This window comes from Vipera ursinii, assembly GCF_947247035.1.
Source record: "Vipera ursinii genome assembly, chromosome: 10".
Taxonomy (NCBI): domain Eukaryota; kingdom Metazoa; phylum Chordata; class Lepidosauria; order Squamata; family Viperidae; genus Vipera; species Vipera ursinii.
The window spans coordinates 23,054,177-23,078,067 of NC_139520.1; the positions used below are offsets into that span (position 1 = coordinate 23,054,177).

A 23,891-nucleotide genomic window follows, 5' to 3' on the forward strand; every position below is an offset into this window, starting at 1 on the left:
CCCGTGGTGGGGCCTTCTTAGTGATACCCTCCCTCTTGGAGAGTAGCTTGTTCTTTGGTATCCAGCCTTGTTGGGCTTTTGAAGCCTTCCAGGAAAGCATTGGGGGGGATGTGTGTCTCTGTTAGGGGATGCTTGGTTCAGGTTGAAAGGTTTCTGTGGGCTGATTATCAGAAGGGGCTTTGATGGTATCTTAAAGGGTAGTGAGGCAAAATGGTGGGTCAGGGCATTGTTCTTCCTCCCCTGATACTAGAGCCTGACATGAAGAACCCAGGGAAGTGAGGGAGAGGAGGGGAAGATGGGTGGAAGAAAACAAAGCCGCAGGCTGCTGTAGACGCAGATGCCACGTACAGGAGTCCAGCCAGTTTGGAGAGGAGGCGGAAGAAGAGGAGAGAGGTAGAAATAATCTCTTGCCTGAGGCCCCGGGGGAGGATGGGGCTCCTCTGCAAAATATCACATCTCTAAAAGAGAAGGGGGGAGGGGGGAGAAGGCTCCTCCTCCTGCACGGTGCAGTCACCAAGGATTCCTATGCTTACCAGGGAACTGATGGCCTTTCTTAGATCCTTGCAGAGAAGCTCCTGGCATCTTGGGAGAAAAGGGGGAAGCTTGATCATGCCAGTCTCCCTTTCCTTGTGTTTTTTTTCTCCACACCTTCTGAATGTCGATGGGAAAGGGTGGCCATCGCAGCGCTTGCCCTGCCCTGCCCTGCCCTTCAAGGTGGCCAAGAGGATTGGTGAAGGTTTGGATCTGAGTCTCCTGAGCTCGGCCAGCCAGCTCCCAGCCACCCTGCGCTGGATCTGCCCCTTCCCCTGGCCGAGGGAGGGATGGAGGGAGGGTTGTTTCTGGTGAGATGGGATGGGAGAAGGCTCTGTGTTTCGAAGAAGCAGTCTGTGCACAATTAAAACTTGTTTCTGGTAAACCTCATTCCAGGAAGATGAGCTTTTAACAAAAGGCCTTTGACAGCTGAGGGGTATTTCAATTTTTTTTTAATGCTGAAAGAAAAATCAATACATTTTTCTGGGTTATACATATTCAGAACAGGCGGGATATTTCCATTATAATGGAAAATGGTGTCTGTACCCATCTCGCCTGTCAGAGTTGCACCATTGCATTTTCCAAGCCACTGCTAAATATTTCAGACCCAATTTGATTGTGGTTTGTGACAGCTCATGTTTCTCGGCTGTTGAATCTCCTGGAATGGGATGCAGGGGGTGTGGAGAGCCAGCGCAGCCCTCCACTTTCCTCTTCCTGCTTTAACCCTCCCCCTCGCTTCCCATAGCCACATCAGCCTGACCATGTTGGTAAGGACTGTCATTTTGTTAAGCAAACATTTATGAGGCATGAATCCCAGAGAGAGAGAGACTGAGTGGGAGTGAGTGAGAATTGGCTTTGCTGCCTAAAATCTGGATGTCTGCCAGGAGGAAGGGCAGGAGATGTAGAGCAAGTTTTCCTGCATGGAAATATGAGTCCAACTGCGCTTCAGTTTAGGGCCTGGAGGTGCTCTTCCTTGAGACTGTCTCCAATAATTCACTCGCAGTGAAATTCCTCAGGCAGCCAGCCTGAAAGCAAAGAGCGGCTCTACTGATGCTCTGATGCTAATTTCCCCATATTTGTTGAGGCCCTGAGAGCAGCACCCTGGAATACAGTGGGCTGAGTGGAATTTAATAATCCCTAATGAATCTCTAAGCTCTGCTTCTCGTTATTATTCTAATTTTGGAGGGAAAATGGAGCTTCAGATCCTCAGTATGGCCTTTACTTGAGCTCCTGCTGTACTGAGGTTTATGGCCAGCTTAGAAAAAGACTTCTTGGCCCCAGTTGTCTCTTTAAGATGCATTGCTGTGTTCTGCAGTTCACAAAAGCTTCTGCCGTCATGAATGTGGGTGTCTGAGGTGCCGTGTGGTTCTGCAGGCACATGGAGAATCCACCAAAGCAGACCTTTTGCATGGCTGAATTCCTGCTATCTACAGACTTCCCTTTCTCCTCTCCTGAAGTGCTCAGCTTTGCTGCTGCCCCCACTGAGTCCTGACGGGGCAGCCAGTCCAACAAGGGCACGGAGAAGAGAATGCACAAGGAGTATCCAGTTTATTAACTCCTCCCCTACCCATTTTTAAATTGGTATTCACATTCATGGTTTTATGGTTTTTAAGCATCCTAATGAACTGTTTTGCTTTATTTAGTGCCATAAAAAACAGAATAGAAACGCAAGTTAAGATAGGCAAGAAAATGGTAAGTTAGCACCTGTCCAGCCTAGACGAGTTCAAATCACCAGGACCAGATGGATTACACCCCAAGGTTCTCAAGGAACTGGCAGACGTGATCTCAGAACCACTGAACTGTATTTTTCAAAGATCCTGGAGCACTGGGGAACTACCAGAGGACTGGAAGAGAGCTGATGTAGTTCCCATCTTCAAAAAAGGGAAAAAAAATAGATCCAGGAAACTACAGACCTATCAGCCTGACCTCAATACCTGGGAAGATTGTGGAAAAGATAATCAAACAACAAATCAGTGAACACCTTGATGCGAACAAAGTTATCACTAAAAGCCAACATGGGTTTGTCAAAAACAGATCGTGCCAGACAAACCTTATTGCATTCTTTGACCAAGTGACAAAACTAGTGGACCAGAGGAATGCTGTAGATATAATTTACTTGGATTTCAGTAAGGCATTTGATAAAGTAGATCACAACCTACTACTTGATAAGATAGAAAAATGTGGGTTAGATAGCATCACCACCAGATGGATTCGTAGCTGGCTGACAGGCCATACTCAGCGTGTGGTCCTCAATGGAACTGCATCTACATGGAAGGAAGTGTGTAGTGGGGTGCCCCGGGGCTCTGTTCTGGGCCCAGTGCTCTTCAACATCTTCATCAACGATTTGGATGAGGGGATAGATGGGGAACTCATCAAATTTGCAGATGACACCAAGCTGGCAGGAATAGCCAATACTCCAGAAGATAGGCTTAAGATACAGGAGAATCTGGACAGACTCGAACACTGGGCACTATCTAACAAAATGAAATTCAATTGTAAAAAAAGTAAGGTTCTGCATTTAGGCAGGAAAAAATCAAATGCACAGGTATAGTATAGGTGGTACCTTGCTCGATAGTAGTAACTGTGAGAGTGATCTCGGAGTCCTAGTGGACAATCACTTAAATATGAGCCAGCAGTGTGCTGCAGCTGCCAAAAAAGCCAACACAGTGCTAGGCTGCATTAACAGAGGGATAGAATCAAGATCACGTGAAGTACTAATACCACTTTACAATCCCTTGGTAAGGCCACACCTGGAATACTGCATCCAGTTTTGGTCACCACGATGTAAAAAAGATGTCGAGACTCTAGAAAGAGTACAGAGAAGAACAACAAAGATGATTGGGGGACTGGAGGCTAAAACATATAGGGAACGGTTGCTGGAATTGGGTATGTGTAGTTTAATGAAGAGAAGGGTGAGGGGTGACATGATAGCAGTGTTCCAATATCTCAGGGGCTGCCACAAAGAAGAGGGAGCCAGGCTGTTCTCCAGAGCACCTGAGAGCAGGACAAGAAGCAATGGATGGAAACTAGTCAAGGAGAGAAGCGAGAAGCAACCTAGAACTAAGGAGAAATTTCCTGACAGTTAGAACAATTAACCAGTGGAACAACCTGCCTCCAGAAGTGGTGAATGCTCCAACACTGGAAGTTTTTAAGAAGAGACTGGACAGCCATTTGTCTGAAATGGTATAGGGTTTCCTGCCTTAGCAGGGGGTTGGACTAGATGATCTCCAAGGTCCCTTCCAAATTATTATTATTATTATTATTATTATTATTATTATTATTATTATTATTATTATTATTATTATTATTATTATTATTATTATTATTATCATCATCATCATCATCATCATCATCTTGTTGAGGATAAACCTCGACTTTGGGGCAATTCTCCTTGATTTCCTCTGCCCCAGGCTAGCAGCTCTTTGCTCACAGGGAAGGGGTGATGTCCCCTCCAGCCGAGTCTCTCAAACCTCAGAGACGGAAAGGCTGGTCTGGGGCTGCCATTTGTTAAGATGGAGGGTGGGGTCGGGGGCTATTGGGCAGGGAAGGGAAGGGAGAGAAGTTGGCTGCTGCACTTCCCGGATTGCATTCCTTGCTGTAGAATCTGCCATGGCGATGAGAGTGGTTCAGTTTCCAACAGGGCTACCGATGGGTGACCCATTTCTGCAGAGCAGCAGAATCAGGATGGGGGTCGTCGTTTTCTGGAGTCTTCAGCTGCAGCCTTTCCCATGGGGCTTCTTGTACTTGTTTCTCACCAACTGGGTCGCTTGGGCTGAACTGGTTCAAGATGGCTCACTTCTGCCCTGAACATAGCCATGGTTGTGCTTCGTTTCCTTGTGGCCTAGGTCTGCCCCCTCCCTTCTCTTCCTGGAAAAGGGGAAGCCTTGTTGGTCATGCTGGGTTCACACTCTGGTATGCCTTCTTACCTGTCTGACTTCACCTTCTGTTTTGGGGTTCTCACCTCCCTTTCTAACGTCCTGAAGAAAGGGACCTTTTAGAGTCTGGGATCACAACAAACCTTGTGGCCTTTCACCTCTTCTTTTGCTTTTGATATCCTGGAAAGGCCTGTTGAGATTATCAGCTTTTTTGACTTCATGGTTTTGTGGCCAAGAAGTAAATCCTGTCTTCCCCCTTCCTCCACCCACCCCACTGACTCTTGCTGATTGTGTGGATTGTATTTCTTTACTTCCCTCTCTTAGTGCAGGGGCTTCTTCCCACTTCCCTTTCAGGAAATGTAGGTTGGTCTGTTGGCTGAAGCTGAACTTCAGGTGCCTCATCAGGGTTTTAGGAGAAGGTGCAGAAGGCTGAATTTTAATCCTCAGTGGTTCTGTCTGCCCAAGAGGCTATTTCATTTCTTGTGGTCGTGGGGAGCATGGGAAGCTGACCGCTGGCCCCCCAGAAGTTGGGAAAGGCTGGGAGTTCTTGGAAGACCTCCTCTGGCTCTGAGCATGGCTGGAGTGGTGACTGAACCTGTTGCAGGAGGCCTCAGGGCGGCTCTCCCTCTCTTGTCCCCTCCAGAGGAGCTGATTGGAGATGTGGAAGGACCTGGCGAGTCTCTTAGTGCAAGGCACCCTGATGAGCCAGCTAAAGAAATGGAGAGCACAGCTGCTGACCAGGACCAGGTCAAATGGGCAGGTGAGGAGGGTGGTCAGGGGCCTCTGCTTTGCTGGTCCTGCTGCTCCATGTACGTTCGCAAGCACCCAGAGGGTGTTCTCCCTCTCTCTCTCTCTCCCTCCCCCTCCCCCTCCCTCCCACCATCTTGTCTCTCATGTTTCCAAGAGCAGCACAAATTCCTGTGGGGTGTCAGGTGAATTTGAATGCTGCTTTATCTGTCTATCAAACTGCTAGTATGAAGCTGAAGGAATTCTTTCTGAGGGAGAACGTATCCCTCCCTTGTATTCACACACACCTGAGTGTTTTGCCTGCTCCTAGCCAGCAATGGTGTGGAACAAAGAGGGGGTATTGTTGCATTGAACAGGGATGAGGGAAGCACAAAGGAGAAGGCTGCAGATCAGCAGAGAAGCCTTTGTGACGTCTGGCCCTATTTGTTCCACATACGCAACTCTGGGACACAGAGACAATGACTTGGTCTGAATTGGGCTTAGAGGCGGCTTTATAAATATGCAGCCCCAGGATTGTTTGGGGCTAAAGTAAATCCCTCCTGGCCAACTTCCTGCTGCCAGTACAGAGAAGAATTCCTAGAGCAGCCCTGAAAGTCTAGGAATGCCATCTCTTTCTCCCTTTTAATTTTCAGCCCCCTCCCTACCACCAGCATGGCAGAGGCAGCAAAGGATGGGTGGTTGAGAGAAGCGGGCAGGAGGGGGCAGCCTTCCAGTGACCTGGGCACCCAGTGGGTGAGGCTGTGCCAGTTTACTGGATGGGCACAGCCTGAGTCCTTCTGTGTGCAGAAGCACCACTTACGGGAGCCCGAATGGGGAAAGGCCTGCTCGGCCTGGCTTTGGGCCATAGGCAGAGGATCCTCAGGCCCAGCTGAGTGGGGAGGCTGGCAGCAGCTTCAATCCCAACTACTACTTATCATGTCACCTTGCGGATGACCTTTGGCTGAGGCTGAAGTGGGAGGAAGTCAGTGATGGAGGGGTGCTCTGGACTGAGGCCACTGCAGGCTTTCCCCCCCTACCCACTGAGGCCACCAGATCCTGTATTCATGGAGTGATGTCTTTCTCTCTTTGGCAGCTCAAGATCCCCAGGCTGAGAAGGAGCCAGCAGACCCCCCACTTCCCTCGAAGCACACTTCATTTTCAAGACACCCGGCATCACCTGTCCCCAAATGGCCCACACCATCTGATGAGGTGAAGCTCGAGCAGGTGAGATGCCGGGGTGGCACTGGCACCTAAGAAACTTCACCTTGCTCTTGCATTAAACCAGGAATGATCTGCCTTTGGGTCTCCAGGCAGCCCAGCGCCAGCATGCAGAGCATGAGAGGGAGAGCGTGTCCTGAGAAAAGTTGGCCAGGTGTGACGATGGGCTGGTGGGGCACGCCATACTGCCACCTGGTCACCTTTTGACCACTGTGAGCACCTGCTTTCTTTTGCTTCCAGATGTACCAGTGCCTCTACTGTAAGTACAGCAACCCGGATGTCAACCGGCTGCGGGTACATGCCATGACCCAGCACTCCATCCAGCCGATGCTTAGGTGCCCCCTCTGTCAGGACCTGCTCAGCAACAAACTCCACCTCCAGCTGCATCTCACCCACCTGCACAGTGTGTCTCCTGACTGTGTGGAAAAACTCCTCTTGACGGTAAGTTCCTGGGGGAGGGCTTTTGTGTCCCTCCACAGCAGGACTTATTCAAAGCATCCAGCCAAGCATGTTGGTGGGTCAAGAGAAGGAGGAGCTGTAGGAAAGGAGAGGGAAGGGCAGCCTGAGGGCTCTGGAGGGGCCTGAAGACCCTGCCGGCCTTTTGCAGCTTGTCCCGGTGTGGAACTGGGAGGCCTCCTCCAGCTGCCATGGAGGCACAGGGTCTGCCACGTAGGGTCCCTGACCTTCTCTGCAGCGTTCTTTTGACTCACTCCTCCCTGCTCAAACAATCTGCAAAATCCTGGGCTTCTTTAACTTGTCACCTCTTGGACCCTGACCCTGATGGGGCTCTTTCCAAGGGGTGCCACTCCTGACTTGGGAGACTCTCTTCCTCACTTCCTGAGAGGACCCTCATGCTGAGAATGGTGCCCAGGGTAGCCGCCTTGAGGTGAGAAGCATTTGCCAGCAGTGGAGGACAGAGCCCAAGGAGAGATTGGGTGAGGTGGCCCCTTTCCATGAGAATGTCCTTTCCCCCATGCTGCTAGGGAAGGACACCTCCTCTGCTGCCAGCAATCTCAACTGCTGGATTGCGAAGGCCATTTGGCACTGGATGAAGGGCTGGGGCTGACCTTGGAGGCCTGGGCTGCTGCTGCTGCTGCTGCCCAAGAAGGGGGAGGCGCAGCTGACTGCAGTGGGCCTGTATCTCCTCCACTCAGCTTGGGCTTTCCCTTCAGGTTGTGGCAGAAGGCCACCCTCCTGGCTGCTGGAAACAAGGTTCCTCCTTAACCCATGAAACTCTCCATAAACAGCCTCAGCTCTGTGCTGCAGGGGGAGGGGGTTGGACGTAGTGACATTCCTGGTGGGAGGGTAGAGGGGAGCATACTGACAGGTCATGCGGACCAAAGGCTCCAGTGGGCCCGTTTGGCTGCAGGACTGGGGACTGGCCTTGTTTGGCTCAGGCCAGCCCTGCTTTCCTACAGCTGGGTAGCCCCCCTCCTCCACTGTGTAGGGAGCAGATGGAGGCTTGGCTAGAAGACCCTGCGGGGCGGGGGGTGCCCTCTCCTTTCTCTTCCCTGCCTCTTCCCTGCTCCCATTGTTTGCGTCTCCCATCAGCTGTCCTCTGACTTCCCAGCCCCACTCCCCACTCTGTGGCTCTCCTTCCCCATTTGGAAGAAGGCAATGAAGATAATCAGCCATCATTAATTTGGAGCCACGTTGGCCAATTAGGTGGCCCAAATTAGAAGCAACCTTGATGGTGTGCCTAATAAAGCTTTTTCCCTTACTGGCCGCTGGCCGGCTGGCCCTGCCTGGTGTCTTTGTGATGGAAATTGCCTCCTTTGGATGGCTCCCCATAGGAACAACCCTCCCCCGCCAGGCTGCAGAATTTATTTGGGGCCAATTATATTTCGAGAGGAGGTAGGAAACTGAGAGCCCCCTTTTAGAGGAGGCGGAGGGTGCTCCTTGGGGTGGGGCTGTTAGTTGTGGGGGTGGAAGTGAGAGTGTGTGTGTGTGTGTCTGAGAGAGAGAGAGAGAGAGAGAGAGAGAGAGAGAGAGAGAGAGAGAGAGGGAGAGGAGAAGGAGGATCTCAAGAATCTTGAGCAACCCCAGGTCCGATGAGCCAGGTGGGGATCTGAGGGACCTGGAATGAAGATGCCCCTGGGAGGGAGGGCTCTTTTGCCTTTGCCCCTTGCAAAAAAGAGCCAGTTAACATTTCAGGGAAAATTAATTGATGGAAAGTGGGGGCAGACAAAGAATCCGGCTTATTGCCTTTCAGAATCCTAATCAGGAATTATGATTAAAGGCACCGCAAGACAAGGGGAGGCCGGATGAATTGGTATCTTCCCTCTTTCTTACTTGGCTGACTTCAGTCTTTCAACTGCAAAGGCCTCTCTTTCCATCGTTATTTGTAACCACCTGCATTTCCCTAATTAACGTGCATGAAAACAATTACAGATCCACTGCTGGACATCGGTCTGGCAAAAGACCAGACTCTGCTGGAAAAGGCATGGAAGAGTTTGGGAACATCACTGGCAGGACCCAACAGTCCCAGAGTTTTGTCCCTTTCCTCAGGTCATCCCAGTGGGGCCAGCCTTGCCTCTGGGTTCCTGGGAAAGGCCTTCTCCATGGGCTGGGGCTTGGCGGACCAAAGGCTGGAGAGACTCTTGGGCCAGCCAGCCATCCTTGCACTCTCTCAAGGCGGCCTGAGAAAAGGAAGGCACTCAGGACACCTGGCCTATTTCCTTGGTTTCCGAAAGGAAGCTCCAGATGGTTGTCAGTTCCCTGGGCAGTGGTTCTCCTTCAGGAACAGTTCAGCCACCCATAGTAGTCAGCGCAGTGCTGGAGACACTCAGCAAAAGTCTCTTCACCCCATCCCCACTTCCTGCTTCTGATTGTCACGGCAGGACTGTCTGTGCACCTCAAGAGGCCTGGAGCCCCCTTGGCCCGTGGCTTCTCCTCTTCCTGCCTTCAAAAGAAGTTGCCGTATCTTGGGACAGTAAGGCCACCGGCAGAATCTTGGTTCTTGAAGATATGGGTCTCTTTTGGAGCTTTTGGCAGCCATTCTGAGTGGATAACCCAGAGATCCAGCTTTCCAAGAGCGTCACACATCAAGTGAATTTTCTTTTTTCCAGTCTAAGAGATCCCAGAGGAAGATCTTCTGATCCTGAGCTTAGAGCATTTTCTCCCCAGCCACAGTCTGGGCTCGTGGCTGTGAGGGAGGAGGTCCCTTGAGTGGGTGTGTGCGCATTCAGAGTGTGCTCCAGGAAATGGGTTGGAACGTGGCCCTTAACTTAACAAGGTCTTCATTGGGGATGGGGCCTGAGTGTTGGGGAGAAGGGAGAGGGCAAAGGGGTGTGTGTGTCATGGTTCCTTTTGCTCCTGACTCCAGAAAGTGCATTTGAAGCCTTCCTTCTTATTCCTGGCCTTCTTTAGCTGGATCCCACTTTGCTTCTTCAGTTAAGCTCCTTTGGGATCAAGTCACACCCAAAACAAGGGTGCAGCCATCTTTGTTCAGGACTGCAGTGCTTTTTCACATCTCGCTTTAGTTAAGGGCTTTTTGTATTCTCAGCCACTTAACCTCACTTCCTCACAGGCTACCCAAGAATTGTGCAAAAACAGTTACAAATTCAGTTTGAATCATGCAAAGCGGAGAAATAACAATGCTTTTCTTTGAGCGGATGCCATTACTTACGTCTGAATGTAATTGAAGGAATATGCTTGATCGACCTGAATTTTGTCTAAAAAACAGAAGGGGCTGAAGAATAAAACCCCAGGGCTTTGTTGGGGCTGAAAGGCCTCCTGCCTTGGAAAAAGCTTTAAGTGCTGTCTCCTGGTTTTCTTTTGGGCTTTGACAGGTGACCACGCCAGAGGTGATGATGCCCAGCAACATGTTCCTCTCAGCAGCAGCAGCAGATCGAGATGGGAATGAGGAATCCCTCAAGCAACCTGGTCAGTCACACTTTTTCCTGGGCCTGAAAGAAAACTCTTGCCAAAGTGTCCCTAAGAGGGAGCTGGCAGGGCCCTTGACATGGTCTCGGCCCTGGGTTGGCCTCTATGAACTGTGGGAGCTCAGAGCTGGCCTTGGGCAACGTGGTTGGCATCCACAGCTCTGGCTTGCTCATTCCAGAATGGGTGTGAAGGAAAATTCACAAAGGTGGCAGGTGGTTGGGATTGGGAAGGGAAGTACACGCGTATGCAATACATACAGAACCTAGATAAAATCAGGGTGAGGGAGTGAGAATTGGGTTCAAAGGGGAAGACTTTAGGCCAGGAGAAGGAGAGGACCCAAGTAGGGGAATCCTGTGCCACACCACTGACAAGTCCTTGTTCTGGTTCCACTTCCACAGAGAGCTCAGAAGAAGGGGGCAAAAGCCTGCAGTTGCTGCCAGAGGCCGTGGAGTATGGCAGCAGTGGAGTAAAGCCTGCAGAATCAGAGCAGCCTAGTGTCAAAGAAGAGGCTGGATTCTTTTGCTGGAAGAAGGGCTGTGGCCAGGGCTTCAAAAGCTCCTCTGCCCTCCAGACCCATTTCAGCGAGATGCACGCCAAGCGGCCACAGCTTCCTGTTTCTGATCGCCATGTCTACAAGTACCGCTGCAACCAGTGCAGCCTGGCCTTCAAAACTATTGAAAAGCTTCAGCTGCACTCCCAGTACCATGTCATTCGGGCAGCCACCATGTGTTGCCTTTGCCAGCGGAGCTTCCGCACTTTTCAGGCCCTTAAGAAGCACCTGGAGACCAACCACCTGGATCTGAGTGAAGCCGACATCCAGCAGCTGTACAGTGGACTTCTGGTCAATGGAGAATTTTTCGCCATGGGTGACCCCTCATTGGCTGAGGACCACACCATGGTGATGGAGGAGGATAAAGAGGAGGAGAGCAGTGACCAGGAAGACAAGCAGAGCCCTGCAGGAAGTGACTGCGGGTCCCTACAGGAAGATTCTGGCTCAGAACCCAAACGAGCTCTGCCCTTCCGGAAGGGCCCAAACTTCACCCTAGAAAAATTCCTGGACCCAGCCCGCCCATATAAGTGCACAGTTTGCAAAGAATCCTTCACACAGAAGAACATCCTTCTGGTCCACTACAATTCAGTTTCTCACCTGCACAAGCTGAAAAGGGCCCTCCAGGAGTCTTCCACCGGTCAGTCCGAGGCGACCAGTAGCCCTGACCACAAGCCCTTCAAGTGCAGCATCTGCAGTGTGGCCTACAGCCAAAGCTCCACACTGGAAATCCACATGCGCTCCGTGCTACATCAGACCAAGGCTCGAGCAGCTAAGCTGGAGGCGGTCAGCAGCAGTAGCCACAGCAGTGCTTCCCTAGGCTCCTCCATGCTCAGCCCCTTGGGTGTTGGTACCACGAGCCTCATCTCCTCCTCCGCCTCTGCCCAGAGCAACATAAGCACAGGTAGCACTGGCTCTGCTCCTACCCTTCTCAACCAGGCCTCTTGTAATACCACAGGGCAGCCTCCTCTGAGCCTCCCCATCAGTACTGGCCACCCGTCCACAGCCCCCTTGAGCCCTTCAGAATCTAAAGAAGCCAATCGTAAGAAGCCAGGAGATGCGCTTGCATGCCACCAGCCACTGCCCCCACCGCCACATTCTTTGGTGCAGGCCAAGCTGCAGCAAGAGCTGCAGCAGCAGGCGTCACTTCTGCAGTCCCAGCTTTTCAGCCCTGCGCTCTTGCCTCACTTCCCCATGGCCCCGGAGGCCCTCCTCCAGCAGCAGCAGCAACAACTATTTTTCCCCTTCTATCTGCCCAGCGCTGAGTTGCAGCTGAACACCGAGATGAGCTTGCCAATGGCCAATGGCACCCTGATGCTGGCGGGGAGTGGGCCAGGCCTGCTGGAGGATGTGAAAGCCCAGCTTCCACACCCGCAGATGCAGCAGCAGCAGCTTCCGTTGGCCCAACCTCCTTGCGTGCTCCTCCCACCAAGCCTGCCCCCGGACAAGAAGGCCAAGTCTGTGGGGAAGGAAAAGGAGGCCCAATGGGAGCAGGAGATGGCGGAGAAGGGTGGCAGAAGCCCTGGCTGCCAAGAAGCGCCTGAGGCCAGCAAGGCCCAAGAGAAGGCTGACGTAGCAGGGGCCATGGAATCAGCCGGAAGCAGCCCTGGAGAGGCACTCTGGCTCCCTCCTCGCATTGCTGCGGATGCTCGTGGGAACGCCACCAAAGCTTTGCTGGAGAACTTCGGGTTTGAGCTGGTCATTCAGTATAATGAGAACCAGCAGAAGGTGGCCGGGAGAACCGAGCAGGCCGACATCCTGGAGAGGCTGGAATGTGAGTCCTGCTGCAAGTTCTTCTCCAATGTGCTCATCCTGAAGACCCACCAGGAACACGTCCACCAGCACTACCTCCCCTTCCAGCAACTGGAAAGATTTGCCCAACAGTACCGAGAGCACTATGACCAGCTCTACCCATTGCGGCCACCAACTCCTGAGCCGGCCCCACCGCCCCCTCCTGTCCCCACTCCTGCTGTGCCTGCTGCCCCTCCTCAGCCACCTTCCACACCCACCCTGCAGGTCTCGGCCCCACCCATGACCTCTCCCTCCATCACACCCGCCCAGCCTTCCTTGCCCCTCACGCAGCTCCCTATGCCGATGGAGTTACCTCTCTTCTCACCACTCATGATGCCAAGCATGCCTTTACAAGCCTTGCCGGCCCAGTTACCACCCCAACTTGCCCCTGTTGACCCTTTACCAGGAGAACTGGCCCAGCTGTACCAGCATCAACTCAACCCTGGCCTTTTGCAGCAGCAGCAGAACAAAAGACCACGGACACGAATCACCGATGACCAGCTCCGGATCTTAAGGCAGTATTTTGACATCAACAATTCCCCAAGTGAGGAGCAGATCAAGGAGATGGCAGAGAAATCTGGCTTGCCACAGAAGGTGATCAAACATTGGTTTCGAAATACGCTTTTCAAAGAGCGCCAGCGCAACAAGGACTCGCCGTACAACTTCAGCAACCCTCCAATCACCAGTCTGGATGACCTGAAAATGGACTCCCGGCCATCTTCTCCAGAGCCTCAGAAACAGGAGTACTGGGGAAGCAAGAGATCCTCCCGAACTCGCTTCACAGACTACCAGCTTCGGGTGCTGCAGGACTTCTTTGATGCCAACGCTTATCCAAAGGATGATGAATTTGAACAGCTTTCCAACCTGTTGAGTCTCCCAACTCGGGTGATCGTGGTGTGGTTTCAGAACGCTCGCCAGAAAGCCAGAAAGAATTATGAGAATCAAGGGGAAGGCAAAGATGGGGAGCGACGGGAGCTGACAAACGACCGGTACATCCGAACGAGCAACCTGAACTACCAGTGCAAGAAGTGCAGCTTGGTCTTCCAGCGCATCTTTGACCTGATCAAACACCAAAAAAAGCTCTGCTACAAGGATGAAGACGAAGATGGGCAGGAGGACAGTCAGAATGAAGACTCCATGGATGCTATGGAGCTCCTGACCCCCAGCAGCTCCTCCTGCAGCACCCCGATGCCTTCCCAGGCTTATGGCACACCCTCCTCTTCTGCCAGTGTGGCCTTTCTGTCACAGAGTACTGCTGAGGCAGATAGTGATTGCCCTGCTGCCTATCAGTCTAAAGCAAACGCCACTGATGAGAAACCAAAGCACCAGGAGCCTTCAAGTATGCAACACAGCCTGACTTCAGAGAAGCAACGGCAGCCAAAGCAAGATGGGCAGCCACCACCACAGAACCAAGGAGAGTCGAAGCTGAGCTCAGTGCACCCAAAGGTCTCCCCGCCCCTCCAGCAGCAGCTGGCCCACCCTCTGCAGGGTGGCTTGCCCCAGCCAAGCCCTCCTCCCTCCCAGCTGTCCCACCTGCCCCTCAAACCACTGACCACACCGAGTGCCCAGCAGCTGGCCAGCTTGCCCCATCAGCTTGTTCCGTATCAGTGTGAGCAGTGCAAGCTGGCTTTCCCTTCGTTTGAGCACTGGCAAGAACATCAGCAGCTGCATTTTCTGAGCACTCAGGGCCAATTTCTTCACCCTCAGTTCCTGGACAGGACGCTTGATCTGCCCTTTATGCTCTTTGACACCAGTAACCCGCTGCTGGCTAGTCAGCTGCTTTCTGGAACCCCCCTCCCCCAACTGCCCCTGAGCTCGGCCACCTCGCCCTCCACCCCAACTGCTGCCATGGGCACCCTGAAGAGGAAGCCGGAGGAGAAAGCCAGCATCAGCCCTGCTGGGAATGACAGCAGCACTGGGGGAGAGGAGCCCCAGCGGGATAAGCGCCTCCGGACCACCATCACCCCTGAGCAGCTGGGAGTGCTGTACCAGAAATACCTCCTGGACTCCAACCCCACACGGAAGATGCTTGACCATATTGCGCACGAGGTGGGCTTGAAGAAGCGTGTGGTGCAGGTGTGGTTCCAGAACACCCGGGCCCGGGAGAGGAAAGGGCAGTTCCGAGCAGTGGGGCCTGCTCAAGCCCACCGGCGATGCCCTTTCTGCCGGGCCCTCTTCAAAGCCAAGACCGCCCTGGAAGCACATATCCGATCTCGGCACTGGCATGAAGCCAAGCGGGCAGGATACAACCTGACCTTGTCAGCTATGCTTCTGGATTGTGAAGGAGGAGGGGGGCTCATGGGGAAGGGAGACCTCTTTGACGGGGCCAGCTTTGCACAGCTGCCTGCCCCTGGCAGTAGCAGTGACAGCCAGGGAATCCCCCTCTCCCCAGGCAGCAAATCTCTAGAGCTGTCTCCTCAGACCCTGTTGAGCCCGTCCTCCATCAAAGTGGAAGGCATGGAAGACTCTGAGAGCCCCTCAATGTCCTCTGTCCACCTGAGTTTTGACCAAGCCAAGCTGGACAATGATGACTGCTCTTCCGTCAACACAGCCCTCACAGATACAACTACAGGTGATGAGGCCAATGCAGATAATGACAGTGCCACAGGGGTTCCCACAGAAGCCAGAGGGAGCTCAGGACCAGGTGAGGGTCTGACCAAGGCTGCCATGTTAGCCTTGTCAGAATATGAAGACAGACTCTCCTCGGGCCTGGTGAGCCCAGCTCCCAGCTTCCACAGCAGGGAGTACGACAATGAAGGCACTGTGGATTACAGTGAGACATCAAGCCTGGCAGACCCTTGCTCTCCCAGCCCAGGCACGAGTGGCTCAGCAGGCAAATCCGGGGATGGGGGAGATCGGCCAGGACAGAAGCGTTTCCGGACACAGATGACCAACCTCCAGCTGAAAGTTCTGAAGACCTGCTTTAGCGATTACAGGACACCCACCATGCTGGAGTGTGAGGTTCTGGGCAATGATATTGGGCTCCCCAAGAGAGTTGTTCAGGTCTGGTTCCAGAATGCCCGAGCCAAAGAGAAGAAATCCAAGCTCAACATGGCCAAGCATTTTGGCATTAATCAAACTGGCTATGAGGGGCCAAAAGCAGAGTGCACTTTGTGTGGCATCAAGTACAGTGCCCGCCTGTCTGTTCGTGACCATATCTTCTCTCAGCAGCACATCTCCAAAGTGAAAGAGACAGTTGGGAGCCAGCTGGACAAAGAGAAGGAGTATTTTGACCCAGCCACTGTCCGCCAGTTGATGGCACAGCAAGAGCTGGACCGAATCAAGAAGGCCAATGAAGTACTTGGCTTGGCCACTCAGCAGCAAGGCATGTTTGACAGTCCCCCTCTGCAGGCTTTGAACATTCCTGCCAACTACCCAGCAGCCCTTCAAAGCATCCCTCCTGTCCTGTTGCCAGGTTTGAACAGCCCATCCCTGCCTGGCTTCACTCCTCCCAATACAGGTGAGTCGCATCTGTCTCATGAACTTCCCAGTTTGGCTGTCCAAAATGGGAGGAGGGGAGAACGTGGATGAAGGTTGCTCCTGAGGGAGGTATGAGATGGATTACCTGAGGCAGGAGTCTTTGCTAGAGGCACTTCCTTTTCAGATTGGGGTGGTGGTGCCTCGTTGACTTGAGAGCCATTGACCTCTTGCAGCCTAAGAGGGGAGGGGAGGAGGAGAACCTGATGACAGAGGAAAAGGATCAGCTCTCTGACTCTGGAGTGAGGTGGGACCACTACCAACAACTCTTTAGGCCAGGATGACCTCTGCTGGTATGGGAGAGGCTAAGTTGCCAGTCCCTCAGCCCAGCACTTCATCCATCAAGGGCTACCTGATCTCACTTGCCTCCCCGGTTGTTTTGGGAGGAGGAAAGGTTTTTGTACACTCATGCTCAGTCTGCTCTCTTCAGTGTCTTCTGTCTCCCTGGTGTCTCCTCCCCCATCTTCTGGCAGTGTTTGGTATTCCAGCGTAAAGGTAAAGGTTTCAACTGCCCAGCCGTATCCGACTCTAGGGGATGCTGCTAAACTTTTATTTCATAGCTGAGGGAGCCAGCATTGTCCAAACACATTTCCGTGGTCAGGTGGCCAGCATGACTGTACAGTCACCAAGGAGCACGGAACGCTGTTACCTTCCCACCAAAGTGATGCCTATTTATCTGTTTGTCTACTAGCGTTTGCTGTTGAACTGCTGGGTGGGCAGGAGCTGAGGCAGGAGCGGGAGCTCGCCCTGTTGTGCGGCACTCGGATCTCGAACCCGGGCAGTCAGTTTTCCAGCCGACAAGCTCAGTTTCTTTAACCGCTGAGCCATCTCGCCCATGCGTTCCAGTATAGCAGTAATATAAATTTCTATAAGAGCTTTACGGTATTTATTATCCCCTTGTTTTCTGACAAAAGTGCGGTTTTCCTGGCAGGTTCACATGGGGGAAGATCCCTCTCAGGAGCTGTTGCCCATCTGTGCCTCTCCTGACCCGGCTGAGTCAGAGTTGCATTTCCGTTTGTTTAGGCTCACCTTCCTGATCTCGGCAGGAACCTTGGAGCCTTTCAGACTCTCCCACAAGTGGGACTTGCAGTGCCCCAGAGAGGATTGCTTCCGTCCCCCTCAAAGATGGAGGGTTTCCCTTTGAATAGCTGCCTACTGAATAAACAAACAGCAAGACAATTTTAAAATGACAAAATTGGAAAAAGAAACAAAAGCAAACAAAAAAGAAGCAAGTGAATGAGATACATACGTATGTGACCTCATACATTAATATGTTAAATATCTGTATTCTGTGTTTGAAAGTTACCGGATGTGGGTTCCTTCAACAGGGCTACGCTGACCATTTAGGCCTAAATCCTGCTTTTTCTCCCCCCACCCCCTGACCTGTCTCTCTTCTTTCTTACAGCTTTAACGTCTCCTAAACCCGGCCTGATGGGTCTGCCGGGCACAAGTGTTCCCTCGCCTGGCCTTCCCACCTCAGGATCCCCAAATAAGACAGTCTCCCTCAGCTCCCCCCCGCCAGCACAAACATCCGTGGGCTCTGCAACCGCCCTCCCCCTGCGGAAGGACAAGGAGAGCGAGAAGGGGAAAGAGCGCATCCCCAAGGCCAGGGGGGAGGCCCTGCCGGGGCCCAAGAAGGACAAAGGGGAGGTGCCCAACCCCAGCCTGGCCCTCCCTGCCACGGGGCCTGCCCTGGAGTACTCGGTGGAGCCCACCCAGCTGCAGGCTCTGCAGGCAGCTCTCAACACGGACCCCATGGCCTTGCTGACCAGTCCCTTCCTTCCATATTTTGTGCCCGGCTTCTCTCCGTACTACGCCCCTCAGCTCCCAGGAGCCCTGCAGAGTGGATACCTCCAGCCTATGTACAGCATGGAAGGGGTCTTCCCTTATGGCCCGGCCCTGTCGCAGGCCTTGCTCAGCTTGTCCCCGGGCGCCCTGTTGCAGCACTACCAGCAATATCAGCAGAGCCTCCAGGAGGCACTGCAACGGCAAGCGCAGCTGCCCCTGCCCAAAGGCAGCCAGCCCCCCATCCACACGGAGGGCCCCTCCCCTGACAAAGGTCCTGCCAAAGAACCCCCCAAGCCAGACGAGCAGAAGAACATGCCTCACGAGGGCTCTCCCCGAGGAGAGCCTACCACCAGAAGCAGTAACGCCCCGGACTCCCTCTGTGACCCCTTCATTGTCCCCCCGGTGCAGTACAGACTGGTGTGCCGGAAATGCCAGGCTGGATTTGGGAGCCAGAAGGCGGCCGACGACCACCTGAAGTCCCTCTGCTGCTTCGGCCAGTCCGTGGGGACCCTGCCCGAGATGGCGCTTCAGGTGCTTGCTGGCGGGGGCGGCTCCTACCAGTGTGTGGTGTGCGACAGCACGGTGCGTGGGGAAGAGGCCCTCCGGCAGCATCTCGAGTCTGCCCCCCACAGACATCGGACAGTCCCCCGAGCAGCAGCCAGAAACGCCAAAGAGCACCCCAGTCAATTACCTCACTCCGCCTGCCTCCCTGACCCAAGCACCGCATCTACCTCGCAGCCCACCGCTCGCCCCAAGGACAGCCCCCCGCCCCCCGCTCCCCCACACACCTCCAAAAAGCCCTGGCCTCCTCCGGCGGCCTCCCCTCCAGGGAAGCCCCCACCTCTCTCCTCATCTTCAACAGTTACCTCAAGCTCGTGCAGCACCTCAGGGGTCCAGCCCTCTCTGATGCCAAGGAAATTCTCTTCGGAGGAGTCTGACTCGGGCCGTGGCCGAGAGGCCGGGAGGCCGGTAGAGCCCAGCCCCCCCCCGGGATGGCGGCTTCCCCAGCGTGGACCCCTTTCGATTGTAAGCTTTGAAGACGAACCCTTGCAAAATGAATCTAGAAATAACAAACCAGTTTCAGAAATAGACTAACTGCAATTCCAAAGCTTCTAACCAAAAAAAGAAAAAAAAACCCGAGAGAGAGACGCTTGGGTGGTTTTTCCAGAGGTTGATGCTGGCAGCTCGACTCGCCTCTGGGTGGCCAAAGGGTTTGCTGTAGCTCTCTCAAAGGTGGCTGTCCCCCCCCCCAGGAATTACCCCCACCCCGCACAACCCCCTTGAGAGCGCACTGGAGGCCAGCATAACTGGGAAAGCAGACCACCCGGGACCATTTTAAATTTCTTGCTATCTTAGCATTCAGATACCAATGGCTTGCTTGCTAAAAGGAAAAAAGAAATGTAACGTCTTTTTATTCTCAGGTCAATCGCTCACACTTTGTTCGGTTTTCAGAATCATTGTTTTATATAAATATATATATAATTTCTTTTTTTGGTTTTGATTTTTTCCAAGGAAAGGATTTTTTGTTGTTAATTTAAAAATGGGCAGAAAGTATTCAAGAGACAAACAATGTGAACTAAGTTAGCTTTATGGGGATTTTAGGGGGATTTTTTCTGCTGAAGCCAATTTCAAGGGGGACCATTCAGCACTCCCTTTTTCAGAAAAGAAAACACACAAAGTGTTAAGGACTTGGAGTTTTAAACAACTGACTTTCTGTATTTATGATAGATATGACCATTTTTGGTGTTGAGTAGATTGTTGCATTGGAAATGAACTGAAGCAGTATGGTAGATTTAAAGAAAACCCCCTTTTGTGTACGTTTAGCTTTTGTATATGGTCCAGCTGGCAGCTTCTCATTCAATGTTGTCTTGTCCCTCCGTCCTCAGGCCGCCCCGTCATCAGCTTCCACTTAACAGTCGCTGCCTTCATTTCTCAGAGGGTGGCTGCAAAGTTATTTTATAAAATTAAAGGAAAAACAGTGGGATCCCTTTCAAAATATTTTTGTTGGGAGCTCAAAACTTTCTAAGATGTATACCTGTCAGTTGTGCACTTAACACTCTTTCAGCTTCCCTCCCTCCATGTGTAAAAGCTCCATTTTGGAAATGTCAGCCTTTGTTTCTCTCTCCATTTTTAGGGCACCCATGTTTCTTTTGAATGACTTTCTGAGATAAGGTGGGCTGTTTTTCCCTTTGTTTACTTTCTTTCCCCCAGAAGAAGTTCAGGCTTCAAATAAAATCCAAAGACAAACCCTTTCAGCCACTGGTGCAGAACGAGCAAAAAAGGCGCCTTTTGAGGATTTCTTTCTGTTTTAGCCAGAAGACCCCATTTGACAAATAAACACACAAATGAAGGAGCTTCTGCCAGCATCCGGCCCTGAACTTGGACAGACAAGTGGGGTGTTTTACGGTATGCTGTGCTCAGGAGAGTGAGCCTGGAGCCCTCCCCCAAGAGAAGAATGTTCTTCTCTGATCGTTGTCCTGGAAAGGAAAATTGGTGCTGCTGCCAGGCTGAGTTTGCAGTCAGGTCTTTATTTTTGGAGCCCAGTGCTACCTGTCTGCTACCCTAACCCCCACTACCCCATGCTCTGCCAATAGGGCCTGCCCAGTTTCACCTTCTGGCTCCAGCCTCCCCCCCCCACCCCATGGAAGCAGGCTCTGGGAGAGGCAACCACTGCCACCACTCTTAGCTGCTTGTTGCTCGATGGAGGATCCACCCTTCCCTGGTTGCACACGTGCGGAAAACCCTGTCCTGAGTTGACTCTGCCGCAGTAGCAGCCTGGGGTGCCCCGTACAGTCCACTTTTTAGATCTAAAGTTGTGCAGGAAGGGTTCCTATGTTTTCAGTTTGTGTGTTACTGTTGAATGTTACTTCGTATCCTGAGACTTTTCATTTTATTTTTGGTTCTTTTTTTTTTTTTTTTTTTTTTATTGAAAAGTTTTAAAAAATACAATTTTCCTTTAAGAAACCCCCCTTCCCCCTCCCTCCTCCCCTCCCTACCTCCCCCCTATCTCCCCCCCTCCCCCTCTCCCTCCTCCCTCCCCTGCCTCCCCCCCTCTACTTCCCCTCCTCCCCCCCTCCCCCCCCTCCGACTTCCCAGAGCAAAATACAAGGTATATATCTAAAAAGCAATCATAAACAATCATATACTAACAATTATAAACTCTAAAATCCATCACTCTCTAGCTTATATAAAGTAAACCAATCCTTAACAATACTAAATATATATAAAAAACTAAAATAAAAGAAAACTAGCATCATTCCCATCTATGTTATTTTTGGTTCTTTATGTGGTATATACCTTGCTAGTTTAACACTAGTGTTTCCTGGCCAGTTTTGTGGACTGCCTGCTTTGATATCTTAGGTCTCCTTTCTTTGTTCTGCCCTGGTTCCCTCCCTCTGCTCTCTTCTCCTGTCACAGCTCTCCTCCATCTGTGTGGGGTGTCCCCAGGTCCTTTCCAGCCTTTTGGGTGCATAAGAGAGGCCTCCATCCCGGCAGAAGTGGCATCCCCAGCAGGGCAGTGGCAAGCATTGAGCAGCTCCTGCCCTGAGCCGAGCTAAGATTTACCATGATTGCACTGCGCCCTCTGGGGCACTGGAGGGGTTCATAGACCCTCGGGAGGAGTAGGCAGCTATGGCATCCTGGCCTCCAAAGAGGGCTGTGCCAGCACTCAAGGCTAAGCATCTTTCTGCCTCTGAGCCCCTCTCGTACAGCAGCTTCTGTTTATGGGAGAATCCAAACCAGGGAGAGGCCAAAAATACTCTTGCCCAGGAATGCTGACAACGCAAATGCTGACAATGCAAATGGATATGGCTAGATCCAAGGTGGTGCCCAGCTGGCCAGCAGAAATGGCCTTCCTGGGCCTGTCCCTTAGTCCAGGTGTCCTTGGGGACATGCTGAAATGGAACTCTTGCTGGTTGGTTGGTTGTCTAGATGGATGGATGGCTCTGAAAATCCTGCCCACTGTGAAACACATAACTTTTGACTATTTTTTCATTACTTTGGTTGGGGGAGGGGGACAAGTCTGGATAAAACAGAAAGTATAAATGAGGTGAAGTCTCTAAGCAGCCTTTGCAATGTACAAAAACTAGAGCAAGTGAAACCAAAAATGATGTTATTGGTGTTTTTCTATAATGTTGTCTTGTTAGCTTTTTTGTTACTGTAATAATGCTGATCTCAAATTGTACCAAAATACATAGAGATGGACAAAAGCAGAACTACACAGAACTCTAAAAACAAACAAATTTCGTCACAAAACACTTTGTTGTCATAGTTAAGTTGATTGTAGATGGTAATTGAATATACTCCTTTGAAAATATTTCATCAAGTATGTTTCCTGCTCATTGTGGTACATTAAAAAAATGAGCCAAAGCTCTTGTCTCTGCTGTGCCAGAGTGTGGTGAATGCAGGGGTCTCTCTGCCCAAGGGAAGAACAGGCAGGACAGGACAGGACAGGACAATGGGGCAGGGCCCTGAAGGCCAGCCTCTTGGCAAAGGCATGAGGATGTCCAGTTTTGGGGGGGTGGGCTCTGCAGGCTTGTCAAAAAGCAGGCATTGCTCCTCTGTGGGCCCAGGTCAGTTATCTGCCAGGGTTCTCAGATGCTGGTTTTAGAGGAGGAATGGGAGAGAGCACGGCCAGAAACAGCTGCCTGTGTGAAGAATGGAGCTTTCCAAAGGGGGCCAAATCCAAGACCAGCATTTGAGCCCAAACACCACTGTAAACCAGACCAGGAGACAAACACAGGGAAGTGAAAAGGATGGAGGGTAATAGAGAGCCCTTTCCAATTTCCTATGGATGCTGCACTCCAACTTCAGTGACAAAGTGGGGAGGGACCTCTTTACGAGCTTGGGATGACTCATCACAGAATAATGACTGGGAGCCTGTGTCAAGGGAGCAGGGCTGGTGGGGGGGGGACTTGAGGAGTAGCAGGTTCTTTCCTGGAGTTTAGGAGTGTTCCCCAAAGAAAGCTTTCCACCTGGCTGCTGGGCCCATTTCAAATTATTCCATTGTAGCTATGGTTTCTCACTGCTGGCTACTTGTGTGTATGGGGGGGCGGTATTGTGGGGAAGAATAGAAAAAAGTAAAAACATAAAAATATCTTCAAATTGAGGAAAGTGGGGCATTGAGCAATCCATTTTTGCCTAACCAGATATAATCAAATACTGTAGAAAGCTTCTCAAGTGGTGTTTAATACAGAAGCTCTGGGATGGAAAAGACCCGACAGGTGTGGAATCCAGCAGCAAACAGAGATCTGCCTCCTGGGCTCACTGTCATTGTTCTTCTCTCTCCTGGGATAGAAATGGAGGGATCCCATGAAAGAGGAGCCAGTTATCTGCCATAATTTGCCCCATGCATAAGGACAGTGGGAGCCTCTTTGGGGGACTCTGTCCCATCCAGCAGAACAGCAAAAGCAGTCTTTTGGTATCAGGTGGATTCGTGTTGCCTCTGAAACAAAGCGATTGTTTGTGTCTGTCTTTCTACTATATGCATATTCCTCTTTAAGCAGCACTAGCAAAAGATGCAGAAATCCATACAAAAAGTGAAAAGGCTCCACACCTGTCAAGAAACATTTCTGTATTGTGCTGACCTGTCCAAGGTATGAGTTCCTCTGAAAATGATAGTGTTTCCTCACACCTAATTTTAAAAAAAATTCTCTTAGTCAGCAAGGAGCATGGTTGACTAAGAATAGATTTTAGTTTGTGTGAGAGGTTTATATATTTAGCAATCATGAGAATTAACAGCTCATTTACCTTCTTGACTATTCACCTTGCCTCCCCTCCCTAGCCATAGGGCAGAAATGCCATAGATTACACTCGAATCACATGCTAGGATGCAAATCCATAATTGTAATTGTGTGAACACATGTATGCTGTAATTGGCTATACACGCAGCTGGTTTTGGCTAATAAGCCAGAAAGATGGCAGTAGGGTGGCCCTTCTGCAAAGCCCCCTGTCTCCATTCAAGGCTGCCTTCAAGTAATGGGCTGGGCAGGAATCCTCCCCATGAAGGTACAGAGGCAGCATTTTTTTCCAGGGTGGGTGTGGATTCACAATTA

General features: G+C 51.7%; 1 protein-coding gene across 1 annotated transcript in view; it reads left to right on the plus strand.

Moving 5' to 3' along the window:
- Window positions 1-20,738, plus strand: part of ZFHX3 (zinc finger homeobox 3) — an 86,898-nt gene extending 66,160 nt beyond the window's left edge. Inside the window, 7 exon segments of the mRNA XM_083370208.1 lie at window positions 5,050-5,166; window positions 6,226-6,356; window positions 6,591-6,791; window positions 10,142-10,235; window positions 10,634-16,033; window positions 17,456-18,819; window positions 18,821-20,738. Of these exon segments, the coding sequence (XP_083226334.1) occupies window positions 5,050-5,166; window positions 6,226-6,356; window positions 6,591-6,791; window positions 10,142-10,235; window positions 10,634-16,033; window positions 17,456-18,819; window positions 18,821-18,868 (7,355 nt within the window). The 3' untranslated portion in view covers window positions 18,869-20,738.
- Window positions 20,739-23,891: the final 3,153 nt, after the last annotated feature.